The 15,546-nt window shown below is 33.8% G+C and overlaps 1 protein-coding gene across 1 annotated transcript; it reads right to left on the bottom strand.

Moving 5' to 3' along the window:
* Nucleotides 1-11,997, bottom strand: LOC128397200 (fatty acid synthase-like). The gene is made up of 5 exons (XM_053357885.1): nt 11,598-11,997; nt 8,538-8,690; nt 2,518-7,332; nt 397-2,453; nt 1-327 (listed from the first exon to the last, which is right to left on the bottom strand). Exons 1-5 carry the CDS (start codon nt 11,773-11,775, stop codon nt 208-210), a joined length of 7,323 nt encoding a protein of 2,440 aa, XP_053213860.1. The 5' UTR covers nt 11,776-11,997; the 3' UTR covers nt 1-207.
* Nucleotides 11,998-15,546: the final 3,549 nt, after the last annotated feature.

Below are 15,546 nucleotides of genomic sequence, written 5' to 3'. Positions count from 1 at the left end.
TTTAAGTTTTAATACTTTTTTAATTTATCAATATGAAAAAATTAAAACAATCTTAATAACACAGTTATAAAAAGAACGAAGTTAAACACAAAATGATTAACAAGCAAACAAAATTTAAATTGATTTATGAAAAAGTTAATCTTTTTGAATGAATGTAAGTCACAATTTAAAAGTAAATTTAAAACATGAGCAGTGGTTTTGTCGCAATTAAGCAACAACGATATGAAGAGCATCTTGAATCTTTGCAAAAATTTCTCTCTTGTGTTCGGATAAGAAGCTACGATGATCCCCAGAGAAATGATGGATTGTTACGTTTCCTTCAACAATCTAAACAAAATCAAAGAAATGAAAGTAATTAATCAACTGATTACTGAACCCAATCGATGAACAACTTACCTCTGCTAATCCAAGTTCCTGTTCATTAGCCTCTTTAAAGGCTTTTCCATATCCTTCCGTCGCTTTGTAAACGGTGACATTTCCCGCGAGCTTCCTCTTGGTCTTGTAGTAGTACATCATCTTCATTTTTCTGAAATATTGATTAGCTGCGTAAGTGAGTAAACTTGGATCGATTGTAATTCCAGTTTTCGATTCAATTAAATCATTGATCTTTTTGGTTCTCTCCTCTCTCGTTGGTAGATTAAGTAGAGTCGCTCGGAAAGAATTAACATTTTCGAAGGCGAATAAAGAAGAGACGAAAGATATTAACATGTCCAAATGAGCTTCGTCTTCTGAAACGATTTGATTTCGTTTGACTAACTCGGAACAAGCGGCTTTCAAGAAATCAGGGGCTGAATCGAGAAGAATCAATTGTCGAATACATTCTTTACCCATTACTTGTTGTAGTTGAATAGCGACTTCGAAGGCCACTAATCCTCCGAAAGAGTAACCGATAAAATCGAAACCGTTTTGATTTGGTGCTTTTTCTCTGATTTTAGCTGAATAATAGGCACCGATTTGCTCTAGAGTTTCAAATTGATCTAAATCGCGAGTCCAGTTTATACCGAGAACTGGACGATCAAGTTCACTAAGAATTGGAATTAAAAGGTTGAAATCTCCTTCGATTGGAGGGAAGACGAATATCGGGACACCGGTGCATTCGACGATATTGTAGAAAATGCTTTCAGGGGGTTTGAGATTAAATAACGGAGTTTCTGATGTTTTATCTCCACCAGAACTATTGGAATTAACTTTGATTTTCGAAATCCTTTCTTCCAAATCTTGAATCTCTTTAACTTTGAGATTACGAATTTCTTGAGTTGATAAAATTGTATCATAATCACGTTCTAATCCTTGTTTGATTTCAACGGCCATCAAAGAATCGAGACCAAGTTCGGATAATGTGACATTCGGATCCAAAGAACCGGGATCTTTGACACCGATAATGTGACAAACGGTTCGGAAAAGATTTTCTTTCGATGCTCCTGATACTTTTTTAGCGTCGGCGAGAACTATTGACGAAGTCACCATGTGACCTGATTGAATGAATTTATCTAGAACTTCGAGACAAGATGGAATTCGCTGCGGTACTGTTCCTCCCAGAACAACTTGATTGCCTCCAAAGTTTTCAGCGACCACACCAACATCACCAATGGCTCCCCATTGAACGGCGAGTCCTGGATGACCTGAGGCCCGACGATCTTCACAAATACGCTCCATAAATGAATTACCGAAGCCATAATTGGTTTGACCTGGATTACCTTTACCCGAAGCGACTGATGAGAAACAGACGAAATAGTCCAAAGATGGACAAGTAGCTCGAGAAAGTGAGTCCAAGTAACGAGTGGCCTTTATTTTTGGTCCACATACTTTTTCAAACGTTTCCTCTGATTGATTTTCAAAGATGGCGTCACCAAGTACCATGGCAAGATGGAAAATACCGCCGACTGGAGCTAAATCAGTGGCTTCTTCAATTAAAGCGGCGGCAGAAGCATAAGTCAGTCCATTGTTGGTGGAGACTACGATTGATCGATCGGGGTCTGATCGAAGTTTTGAAAGAACGAAATGTTGATAAGGTTCTCGAGGACCTGATCGTGAGGTTAGAACCAAATTCATGGCTCCTCTCTCGACCATCCAAGACGCCAATTCTAAACCAACACCACCAAGACCTCCAGTGATGATGTAAGACTTTTCTGGGCTGAAATAAGTTCGAGCGATACAAGAAAATAATCGTGATGAGGTTCGAGCATCTTCACTCTCATCTCTCATTTTAATCAGAACTTTTCCCATGTGTCGACCATTGGCCATAAAACGAAAAGCTTCTTCTGCCTGGTCCATAGGGAAAACGACGGGTGATAATGGGACAACTTCCCCAGATTCGATACCTCGAGCCATCATGTAGTAAAGTGTATCATTCATTTGGATTCCCGATTGGGTTTTGAAAACAAAACTGTCTTGTTGTAAATGAGCGACACAAACTCCATGATAGGTTCGATTTCCTTCCAGAACAGTTTCCTCTGTGAAAATAAAGTAAACATTTAATTTTCTTTCATGATGATCAATTGTTTTTATAGAACTTACCTAAAGGATTGTTTTGGATGATATCGTATTTACCGATCTCAAGGAAACGTCCAAATTCAGCGAGACACCTCACAGAAGCTTTGAATTTATCCTCAGATAATGAATTGAGAACGATATCAACACCATAACCATTTGTTTCTTTCATTATTAATTCTTCGAAAGATGTTGATCGAGAATCACCAATATGTGAGTCATCTAATCGCGGGAACATTTTCTTGATGAATTCACGTTTAGCTTGAGTACCAACTGTGGTGAAAACTTCGCAACCTCGAGCCAAACAAACTGAAATAGCTGCTTGACCAACTCCTCCAGTTCCAGCATGAATAAGTACTTTCTCTCCAGGTCGAAGGTTACCTCGGATAAAGAGAGCGTAATAAACGGTGGCATAAACCACTGGGACGGTGGCCGCTTGTTCCAGTGTCCAAGACGAAGGCACCTCGATCATGAATGATTCCTTACGATTGGTGACAACAGAACTCGCTGTTCCCATGACGTTACACATTCCAGCGACTCTTTTGCCTGATTCTTCACAGATACCAGCGTATTCCATACCAATGATACATTCTTGTTTCATGTCTTCAGGATAAGCGTCCAAGGGAATTCGTCCAGTCGCGACCATGACATCTTTGAAATTCAGAGATGAATAGTAAATATTTACTAATTCAGTTCCTTTTTTGGCCAAATGAGGAGGCATTTGATTCCAGATATCATGAGGTGACTGATGCCACCGAAGTGAAGATAAATCTCCTTTTTGAGTGACATCCAAGTAAATATGTTTAGCTTGGGTCATCGGAGTTTCAGCAGGATCGATAATGTGATGACGGTATGAGCCCAATTTACCATTTTGAGTGACATTAATCACTAAATCAGTTTCAATTAGCCGTTTAGATAAAAGATCTTGAGCTGATTGTAAATTGTTTGTCTCATCTGATTGCGATATATTATACAAACATCTAATCTGATCACCTCGAGGTTCTCGACGTAAACAGTTGACCATACCAAGGATTCCGTTAATTGGCTCGTTTGTGTCAGCAATTAACCAAACTTTTTGTTCAATTTCACTGAGTAACATTGTTTTCAAACTTTCAACCCATTTAAAGTCATTAGTTGATACAACTAATGAAGCATAATTAGTTGGTTGTGGTGGTTTACGAAGCAAAATTGATTGTAATTGTCCTGAAGAGCCCATGGTTGTTGAAATGACCTGTAAGCCGACGGAAGCAGCTTCGTCTTCAGTGATTTGGTCTATGGATAAATTAACTTGAGGCAAATCAAGTAATGAGCTGATTGTGTCTTCGATTGAGTAACTATTAAGACGGAAACAAAGTAAAGCAAATCCACCATTTCTTAGGTTATTTGAACAGTAGGACAAAATTTGCCCAACAGGAGCTTTCTGATTGCATGAGGATGTTTGAACTAAGGGTTGAACTCGAACATCTTTGTAAATAATTAAATCACAAGTGTCAATTTCTGGTAAATGTCCAGATCCAATTGAGCCAGGGATGATTCTGGCTTGAGATGCAGAGATTGTCACTGATTCTGGTTCAGGGTGAACTAAATTAACTTTTGCACGAATTCCCAATGACGATATTGAATCAGAAATTGTTTCAGCAAGTAAAGCAAAAGTTTCGTTAATTTCAGTGATGATGATACTTTTGGAAGGTAAATTTTCAACAACAAGGCCAATTTGATCTTGAATCAGCTGATTAATAGAAGATTGTGAAACTAAAAGATCACCGGACAATTGTTCTCGATTTGCTTCCAATGATTTAGATAATCGCTGAACAGGAGACGAATCAGTTTGTTCAGTTGAATCTAGAGATTGATAAAGTGATTGGAGTAAAGCTCCTTCATCGCCTTTAGTTGATTCGAGGTATTTTTTGATATTTGAATCGTCAAAATTTTCAACGGGTTTGGTTAATTGTTGTAAAGTGTTTGAACACATTTCGATATATTGTCCAATCTTTTTTTCCAATTTCAAGTTGGGTTGAAGCGATTGATTGAAAGGTGAGAACTCATATGATTCAAGAAGAACCGATTGATTGTTTTGCCTTCTCGATACTGATGTGGCCTTGGCACCTTTCAGAATCATTCCCGAAGTTACACCGAGCTTAGCTTGATGGTCGAAATAGACATCCATACAAGCCTCGCCTCCCGAACCAGTTCTGGCCTCGTCGATTGATGCAAACAAAATTGTTGGATCAACTCGAAGATATTCAATGAATGTTGGCAAATAAAGGTAACGGTGCTTTTTGGCAAGAATGGCACATTGAAGAAGAGCATCTGAAAAGGATACCCAATGATCCAAAAATTTAACGGTGCCGTGAGATCCATCGGAAAGTGCATCGACTAATCCTTGGAAAGTTGGTCCGTAATCATAACCTCGAAGTCGAAGTTCTTTGTAAATATCTTTTGTCTTCAAACTGATTTTATCTTTCGTGTCCAATTTGGACGAAATGGTTGTCATCATCGATTGGTACAATGGAATCGCTCCGGATGGGATTTTAATCTCTCCTGAAACTACAATCGCATCGCCATCGGTGACTTGAAAAGCGTTTGTTTGTAAATTGATGTGAACACCAAAAGTAACTGGTGCACTTTTTGGTAACAATGTGGCCTGAATGAAACGAACATTACGAAATTCAACTGGGACGTTGATTCCATGGATACCATTAAGTCGACCAAGATAATGCCAAGCGAGATAAAGGTAGCATGTCGCAGGGACCAGCACGCGACCATCGATACAATGTCCCTCCAAGAAAGCCCATTCGGGAGACATCGCTTCGATTGAATAATTGTTGTTCGATTGGATGAAATCAAAATATTCGGGGTATTTACAAACTTTCCATGTCTTCGAATGGTCCCATCGGAGGAGATGACCGATGTGAGGTGTTTCTCGAGGAACAGGGTAAGATACTGAAGGATAGAGACGGTCAATCCTTGGGTACTGACCAGTTGTATAAAGTTCACCCAATGCTGATAAAAGGGAATGAGTTGTGTTTCCATCCGAATTTGATTTAATCATCGGAACAACAAGTTGACTTGATGTTAACGGTAAACCGAATGAGTTACTTGGTGTAACGATTGCAGCGTCAATCGGTAATTTGGACATAATTGATTCGATTGATTCGTTTGTCGTTGTTGTTGATGATCGACCAATCAAATAGTTAACAGTTATTTCAGTTAATCCATTTGATTGAATTAGTTTATTTGCTTTACCAACAACTGATGAGCCCAATATGCTTGTCATTTGATCAGTTCGTTGATTAGTAGATGCTGATAAATTGGATAACCAGTAACCTGATAGTAAAGCCTGATTTTTGTTGATAATCTCATCTGAGTAAGCGGCAACTAGTTCACCAATATAGTCGACTCCAAAAACGCCTGAAGGGGTTAAATCAAGATGTTTAAATAAATCAATTAAAGCCAATTGAATCACGAGTGATTTAAGTGATTGTCCAAGTGAATCTTCATTGTTGTTTGTTGTAAGAAGTGTTTCTAAATCGTAATTAACTTTTTCTCGTAACAAAGAAACTGAGCTTTGTAATGATGTTTGAATTACAGGGAATTCAATCAATTCTTTGGACAATTCAGTAACGAAAGTAGAGCCTAAGGCGAAGTAGAGTGGCCTTGATTGTTGCACATCTTTAACAACCCGTTTGGCGATCCCATCAGCAGTTAATATAACATAACCTCGAGTTTTAAATCCTTGTTCAGGTTTAATTTTAGCAGTGTCGTTAACTATTTGGAGTAACCCTCGGTTAACCTCCTTCCTGTTGGTCTCAAAGAAATTAAAAAGTAAATTAAGCCCTTCGGCTGTTCGGTTAGATGAGTTGATTAGACGGTCAATTGGTTCAGTTAAATTGTAACTTTCTTCATTTACATTTTTAGAATTTGCTTGAATAACAGCGTGGACATTGACACCTCCGAAACCGAAAGAATTGACCGCGATGTATTCATCTTTGAACGGGGTCACCTGTGTCACTGGCTTAATTATGCCATCAACTAATTGCTTGATGTTAGGATTAGGTGACTTGTAATTAAGATTCGGGGGAATGCAACCTGCCTGCATAATCTTGCTGACCTTTGCCAATGAACAAAGAGCTGAAGCTCCTTCAGAATGACCGATTGAGGATTTAAGGCAACCGAACATTATTGGTTTAGTTGAGTTATTTGGCCTCAAAGTACCAACAATGGCCGCTGATTCAACGGGATCACCAGCTTGAGTACCAGTAATATGAGCTTCGACATAATCAATATCCTCGGGATCAACATCGATCTCTTCATAAACCTCTTTGAGTAAATTGTACTGAGTCTCATAACCGGGGAAAGTTATACCTTCTTGTTTATAACCATCACAATTAGTGCGACAATTAAGGATTTTACCGTAGATTCTTTTAGCATCTGACTCTCTTTCTAATAAGAGGGCGACTACGGCCTCAGAACGACAATAGCCATCGGCTGAAGCATCGAGGCACTTTGAGGTTCCATCAGGTGATAACATTTTCAATTGAGCAAATGCATTGGCGATAGCGGGACGAAGTTGAACTGCGACTCCAGCGATGATACAACGATCACAGGCGCCTGATTTAATTGACAATAAACCTTCAACGAATGATGAAAATGACGAGGCACACGCGGTATCGATCAAAACAACGGGACCTCTCCAATCGTATGCATATGAAATACGAGAAGCAAATGAATGGTATGGACGAAGCTTAGAATCGTCTTCACGATAACCTGCTAATGTGTCGTCGTAACAAGAACCCAAGAAAAATCCAGTCCGAGATCCTCGAAGATCATTTGGATCATGACCTGATAATCGAGTTGAAGATGATTAATGGACGAAAAAAGTGATTCATTAATATCATATAACTGAACATATTCCTTAATCACCACTAATAATTTGGTATAAATACATAGTGAGCGTTTAAAATGAGTGAAAATTTCAACATTTCGCCAACAACAATTAAACAATTTGATCAAATTAAACATAAATTATAATAATTTGGTAAAGAGAAATTTCATTCATAAGTTAGTTTGGATTAATTGTCTTTCAGCACTTGTTATACTTTTAATTTACTCGTGACGATAATGATAATCAATGAGAGATTAAATTAACCCAAACATATGATAATAATCAATGTCCTCTCATGTAACTTATTAATGTTAATTGTCTTAATTTTCATGTGAAAATTTTGATTAACGACTTGAAACCTATGATTAAAATATCGAAGTTTCTGTTTGGGTCAGTTTTTAATGATTTAATGGTCAATCTGAACTTGATGTAATTGTTAAAATGATGATACAGTTTAGATCAACTTACAACTATTAAGGTCATGATATTACAATAGTAAATTAACTTTCTCTTAATTTCCGGACAATTTAAATTTTGACAACAACAGCACCAAACTGACCTGAAGATGAGATAATTATATTAACAACAATCGACAATTTAATCAGTAACAGGAATAGGAAACACCATTAAAGACAGAAGCTGAAGACAATTAAGAGCAAAGAATTAATTTCATCCGCATAATAATGAGGATAATATGGGTTCGCAATAAAGTTGATTAGTTAATAGAGATTAAAGATAATCGAATCGTAACCTTGGATAATAAAGATCAATTAAATAATTTAAATTCTACTTGAGACAATTAACTCGACAATCAAAATCAATTTCTTATTCCATTTCAACTGTAGGATCAATTATGTTTTCATGAGATCTCAACGTATCAACCAATTATAATAACAATCATAATCACAACAATTAGCTGATTGTTGAACCAGGTCATCGCCGGAAGGAATGAGTAAAATAAATAAGATACAATTGATTGTTAGGAAAACACGCAAACAACAGTAACAAAATTATCGAAACACAATTGTTGAAATTGCGAACCGATAACGGTAATTATTTGCTCGAACTTTTCTCCCGTTCGAGTTTTAATTTGATCAATTAGATTGTTGGACTGTTGGGTGGCAATGTTATTAATCGTAAATTATTGATAATTGATTGTTACCTGCGTCCCAAAGAGCCTCGTAAACGACTTCATGAAGTAAACGCATCTGAGGATCCATGTCATGAGCCAATGAAGGATCGATGTTGAACATTTCGGCATCAAATTTACTTATATCCTTAATTTTACCTGTATTTGGTGGCAAGTTAATCAATTCTGGAATGATTAAGAAAGGGAGAAATTAGTTGATTCAGTTATAAATATATATCAATTATTAATAGTATCACATTCAGCTGAGTGCAAAGGTTTAAAAATACAACATGAAGAGTCTGATTTTGAGACATCGCCCTGGAGGCATTTGTATGATGAGAATAAAAAAGAAATTAATTCAAATTAGAAACAATTAACTCTGATTGTGATTATTTAATATCATATCTATGCATATGTGTGAGTTAATCATGTTTAATTTATTGCAATTACGAGATAACGATCATAACGATTAAATTGAGATTCTTATCATTAGTGATTAAGCTGAAAAATGAACACAAATTAAAAGGTGATAAACTTGACACTCGATGATTGAAGCTAATAATTGATTAGATTTGGATAACAATTAGAAGAGCTTGTTGTTGATTAGTATGAGATTAGAAATATTTGAAAATCAAATAATAATAATAATCAAATGATATTTTGTTTATCTAACGATAATCAATTGCATCGGAATGAAAGATGATAATTGAAATTGATAATATTATCGATAGTTAATCAATTGCAATTCTCAGATAAGTTAATTGTTATTTCTCGGTCAAAAAACGTTATACAATCATCGTTGACCAAACTACTAATTAAATAATAATATGGAGGAATACCAATAGTAAAAGTGTTACAATCAACTAATCATCTGACTAAATTACCAGAAAATAATGATAATGATTAAAATTGAACTTCAGGAATGAATCAACTAATCGAAATCAACACTTCCTCGTCCTCTTTTCTCAACTATCACCTTAATCATGGTCAAAATTTGATGATTAAATGAGCGTAGAGATTTTTAATCACCGTCATCAGCATCATCATCATTTGAATAATCTTCTTAATCACAATCAAACTAAAATTCACGTTTTGATTCAACTTTCTCTTCCTGACAATATACAATTTGAATTAACTTATAAATATATCTAATTCATTCATTAAATTGTACACGATTTAACCAGTTTTCATCTAAATAACAATTTAATTCAACGAAAACTGGTTAATCATAATCAAAAATGAGTGTTAAGAGTAGCCTGAAGGTAAATCATTTTACCTTTAGTTTTAAATTGTTGTTGTTTTTAAGTTAGTATTACAATCAAGCTACCAAAGTTTATTAACCAACATAAGCCACAATTTAACTGGAATTAAATCAAAGTTAAATAAACTTAAATCTGGTTCAATCTATTGATCATTTGAACAAATTGTTGTTACTCAATAAACAAAAAAATCAAAAGGTAGACAGAATTAAAATTAAATATGAAAGAAAATAAAAATAAAAAAATTTACTTGATTAACGGTAATTTGAGCCTCGGGCGATTAACTAACAACTAACATCTTCCGCAATTGTAATCATAATGATTATCATTTAAGTTGATGATTTAATTAATCTTTTTTAACCTACTACCCATTGGGTCATCTTAATTAACCTGTAAGCAATTTGATTGTTGAAACAAAAATAAAATTAGCTAATGAATTATAAACAAATAAACAAACAAAAAAGTTTTATCACTAATTACAATTTAAAAAACATCCTAATGATTAAAAGTGGGAATCAAATTATTGATTAATCACTTAATTTGCGAGATCATTTCACTTAATTATCATTGTTATTAAGGTTATTAAGTTAATCTTGTTGAATCGATTCGATTTGAATCATTTGAATCAATTTCTTTTTAATTAGTAACAATTAATTTAATGACCTTTACTAACTACTAATTGTTGACCTTAGCTGAACCCGCGTTGATTAGTTAATCAACTGGATATTTGATCAAGGCTGAAAGCAATTTACTTTCGTCCATTATAATTGTCACCATTGTGATGACCTTTGATTTAATTATGATTAGTTAGTTGTCATAATAATGACAATGATATTTGGATACTAATTAACAGGAATCCCAAGTAATTTTGATTGTAATCAAAGTTTTTTTCTGGGAATCTGGAAACTTAATTGTTACATTAATCATCACAATGAAGGGAATTTGAATTAATTTTGTTTAAATTTCAAAGGTAAATTCCGGTCAATTACAATTAATATCATGGTTTTGGTTTTTGATTGTTTGATTAGTTTCAATTTAAAACCTATAATACAATTAATTGTCTTTAATTTAGTTCTAGAATTGGGAAGTTTATTCCTTAATTGTTGTTTCAATAAATTGTCCAAACAAAAGTTATCAACTATTCTAACAATTTACCAAGGACAGTTTTAATTGTTCATCGAATCAGCAAAAGTTACTGAGTAATTATTAATAAATTGTCGAAATGTTTTTCCTAATAAACTGATTGTTGAAATAATCAGAGGATTTAATATCGTTACTCCTCAAAATCAATAGATGGTCAAGTTGAATTGATGAAAATCAATTGTAAAAATTAAGTTCAAAAGTTCATTAAAACAATTAAAAGTTTATCACCAACACGAACCTTTTTGGTTTAAATTAACATCATTAGATGAACATGATTAATAATATGTTTTACTTTCAATATTAATAGTTGATTATTTGTCTATAAATGACAATTATGATTGGTTATACTTCAATGATAATTAACATGATTGGATTTAATTTGATCATGATGATCATAATCATGATTTTAACCAACAAAATCAGATTATAATTATAACATGATCATTAGATAATCATAGTTCTGATAATCAGATAATTGCAACTATCGTTTCAAAGACAAACAGCGATAAGTACATTGCATGGAAAAGTAATGATTAAGCTAATTGTTGAACAATCAAATGAGATAATCAAATATCTTGGAATGAATAGAAAAGTTCTGATCATGAATATTGAAAATCCTATCTTATCGATTGAGGTTTAAAGGGTTGAATAGGTTATCGCTTAAACCAATTAGTTGAATTGATTAACTTACTGATTGGCCAACGACGTGAATCCTTTGAATACATTGGTATTGAATTCATCAAATTGTTCCAGAGCTCTTCGACACTGTCTGCCTCTGGGAATCGACCGGAAGTTCCGGACATGACGATTGTATCATCGTACTTCCAGGTTATCTCATTGATACCCTTGGATTTACGTGACGACGACATTGTGAGTGGACGGAGCCAATTTCGCAGGGGTTCACTTGATTTCGGGGACAACGATCAAAGAGTCGATTGAAACTTGAAGAAAACACAAAGTAACTAAAAGTTTAGAAACAGTTGATAAGAGGATAAATCGTAACAAGAGAAAAAGAAATTCGACCAAATATACTTATTCAACTTTTCGAACTAAAATGAACGATTAAGTTTACCTGACATTTCTCTCCTTCTCTCTCACTCTCTTACTTTTTCTCACTCGTTCTTATTATTTCTCTCTATTAAACTCCCTCCTTCTTTTCATCATCTTCACTCTTTCAAGTTAATCTTGTCCCTCTTTTCACTCACTCACTCTCTCTCTCTCTCTTCTTTCTCTCCCTTGCTTAATCAACCCGAGATGATGATTTGGTTGACAATATTATCGGGATTAGTTGATTGGTACCAATCGGTCACAATGTGGATTAACAGCAATCAACGTAATTATTTTAATAGTTTATTGATGTTAATTTACCTGAAGAGGTAAAATGAGTTCCGAAAACAAAAAACTTTCACTGAGTTACAATTATTTGTTATTGTAACTAAATGTTAATTAGCTTGGTGATTTAGCTTCATCGGTGAGATAATTAACTCACTGAATAAAATTGATTAGATAATTGTGAGGATTTAACTAAATTTTCATTTTTTTCTTTCTTTTCTTTTCTTCCTCGTTATTAATTGTTTAACTGATTGGGTGATTTGACAACAATTTAACTCAATTGTTACAACTTATTATCATATTCATTTAATCAGGAAAACGATAGTCCCAATTACATGATTGGTAAATTTAATTCTAATCATTTCTATACAATTCATCTAACTGCCTATCATTGATTTAATTTCGTAGTTGATTATATCTAAAATTATCATCACAATTATAATTTGATTTTGTTGATTTTGTTGATGATTATTATCAAGACCGTGAAATCATCAAAATTAAATGATTATTTTCAATTGTTGATAAGGTTCAATCATTTTCTTTGACAATCAACTTTGATTGTTGAGCTTCGACTTTTTTTCCTGAATCAAAAAAGTTGTTGATTTGTGTTGATCGTTGATCGTTGATAGCTTATTTTTGGTGATTGTTGATATTTAATTGTTTGGCAATTGTCAAGATCATGTTCAACAATCAAAAATTGTTGACAAACATGGATTCAAGTGATAAGTAATTAAACAACAATATAATGGAAACAATCAACAACATCAAATCAAGGTAACAATTTATTTTTTCTTATGACTATTGAAGAGGTCAAATGATGATTACAATTCTGATGATCAAAGTTGATTGTTAAGCCTTTGAAACAATCATGATAATCATAATCAGGCATCATTACGATTGTAATTATAATTGTTTCCAATTTGTTTTAATTTAAACAGTTTCTCAATTCGGACTTACAAAAGTAGGAAGAAGATTAGGATTAAGGAAATTAAGAAATAGGCTTAATTGTGATGAATTATCTTCATGATGAAATTGAATATCATTCAGTTTCTACTGACACCGATTTGATTTTAATTAGAAATTATAATCAACAATTTATAAAATTACATTTAACTTTTTTTTGGTGTTGCTGAATTCACCAAATTAACCATTTGAGCTGTTGAGGTTTTAGCTAATTGTTAATTGTTGTTTTCTGATTGTTTTGTCGTTTAATTTTTGTCTTTGATTATTGTTGACATTTTGATTAAATCTATTGATCATTTCAATCATTGATCCATAAAAATTAAAGGGCCATCATCTTGGTATTGAAGTAAGATGATCAAAAATATTTAACTGGATGATCTCAATCAATCTGATGATTTGTTGAGTCTTACAATTAACTGATTGTTGGTGGCCAAGAAAAGACCTCATTGTAATCAAATGAGAAGAGAAAAAGAAACGATTAAATGAATCATTGATTCTGGCAATTAAACAAACTGTCAACTCGGTGATTAACATTCGGATATTTTGAATTGGCCCAAGTTCAATCGCAATTAATTTTAATCAAATTAACACTAATTTAGTCCCAATGGGACAAATACTTCGAAATTAATTGAACTTGTCTAATTAATCAAATCTAAATCACCAGAACCTTTCATGATCTCCTATATTCTAATAAAAGTTCAAGGAGCTGAATCTCTGATGATTGACTTTAGGTCATTCACTTCGAGTCCTCGAATTTATGTTCTTCCGGTTATTGATTGGAGTCGAATCGAATAATTTATCGTTAATGGCTTCGAAAATTAAATGATCAACTGATTGGTTATTCTGTTGAAGTAAATTCCATTTAATTTTAAATTCTACACAAATTCAACAATTAAACTCAATTGTTGACAATTTATTCGGTTGTGATGCCATCTTGTGTTGAGAAAATAAACTATCCTCAGCCTTTGCATTCTATTAATTCTGATCAATTGAATTAACATTTTGTTGGGAGTAATCAGAATTGTTAATGGTTGTGCTTTGAGAGACTCGATTATGATGTAAATGAAAATCTTTTAATTGAATAGTTACTTCATCTTTAATTCAACAGTCGAAAGAATCAATTACATGAATGAGTCACTTATTCATCTTTTCTCAGCCTTTTCTCTCGAGAGTGAGTTTCATGTTTCTCTTCATGATATTCAATTGTCCTCTCACCACATCATCTTCGTCATCATTTTGCTTCTTCCTCGAGAAAGTTTCATCTTCTCTTTACCATTTCTATTTCACTTTTCTCTTCCAATTTTGATTTTCCTTTCGATCGCCAACAAAGTTACTAAGCTTCAACCGGAAGACATTGAGAAGATGCGACAGAGGAAGTCGAAAGAGAAGACAGAGGAAGAGAAGAAGAAGAAAAGAAGAAGAAAAAGAAAAAGGAAAAAGACAGAGAAATGTCAGAGAACATTAATGAAGTTTAATGCGAATAAATTTTGATGGAATCAAGAAAAACAAGAAGATCAACATTTTAGAAAATGAACCAAATTTGAGATGAGAAAATACTAATATGGAAGTAAAAGAATAAGAGAAAACAAAGAGAGAAAATGTAGGATAAAGATGGAAGATGAGGAGAAGAAGAAGAAAATGATTGGAAGAAATAAGAGAGAAAAGATAAACATAAGATCAACTGTTATCTTCTTTTCTGTCTATTGTTTTCTTTTCTTTCTCAATTGCGACTCTTGATGATCTAAATCAACGGTTGACTTTTTCTTCCAAACTGATTAACTATTAACATGAATCCGAAAAACGATCATAACAATTTAATGTAATGATCAACATGTGATTGCGAATCAATCAGATAATCCGGACAACTCAAGTTTCGAGTTGAAATGAAATAAGTGCAGACAGAAAGAGAAAAGAGAAATGCGACAGTGGAAAAGAAAGAAGCAGAATGAGAAAGAGAAAGAGAGAGAAGATGAAGAACGAGGGAGAATGAAGATGAAGGAAGAGAGAGAGAGAGATTAGAAATGTCAGGAAAAAACATGTTTCAGTTTAACTGAATTAGAGTTTGGGTTCGGTTCATGTTCTCTTTTAATTAACAATTTGTTACATTTTCATAATTATTCGTTTTAATTGTGGTGATTGTCTCCCTCTCTCTCCCTCTCTCTTTCAATTGAAGTGCTTTTACCGTCGATCAACTGATCAACACCCGAATTAATCTCTGACTATCACCGTAACTCGAAACTCGAAATGCCATCAACAGAACTGAACCAAGACCATGTTTCTGATGCCCCGACCATTGAGGGTCTCCGTTCATCTTACGAATCGTGTTTTACCTGTGGCGTCAGTTG

The sequence above is a fragment of the Panonychus citri genome, unplaced genomic scaffold, assembly GCF_014898815.1.
Source record: "Panonychus citri isolate SS breed McGregor unplaced genomic scaffold, ASM1489881v1 Contig00028, whole genome shotgun sequence".
Lineage (NCBI taxonomy): Eukaryota > Metazoa > Arthropoda > Arachnida > Trombidiformes > Tetranychidae > Panonychus > Panonychus citri.
This window is presented reverse-complemented; position numbering and strand designations above follow the sequence as displayed.

Excerpts from the sequence above, each read along its gene's own strand:
- LOC128397200 (XM_053357885.1), bottom strand. The coding sequence starts at position 11,775 with ATGTCGTCGTCACGTAAATCCAAGGGTATCAATGAGATAACCTGGAAG. Across the intron at positions 8,691-11,597 it reads TTCACGTCGTTGGCCAATCA|AATTGATTAACTTGCCACCA; the intron begins GTAAGTTAATCA and ends TAATCATTCCAG. Across the intron at positions 7,333-8,537 it reads CGAGGCTCTTTGGGACGCAG|GTCATGATCCAAATGATCTT; the intron begins GTAACAATCAAT and ends CTCGATTATCAG.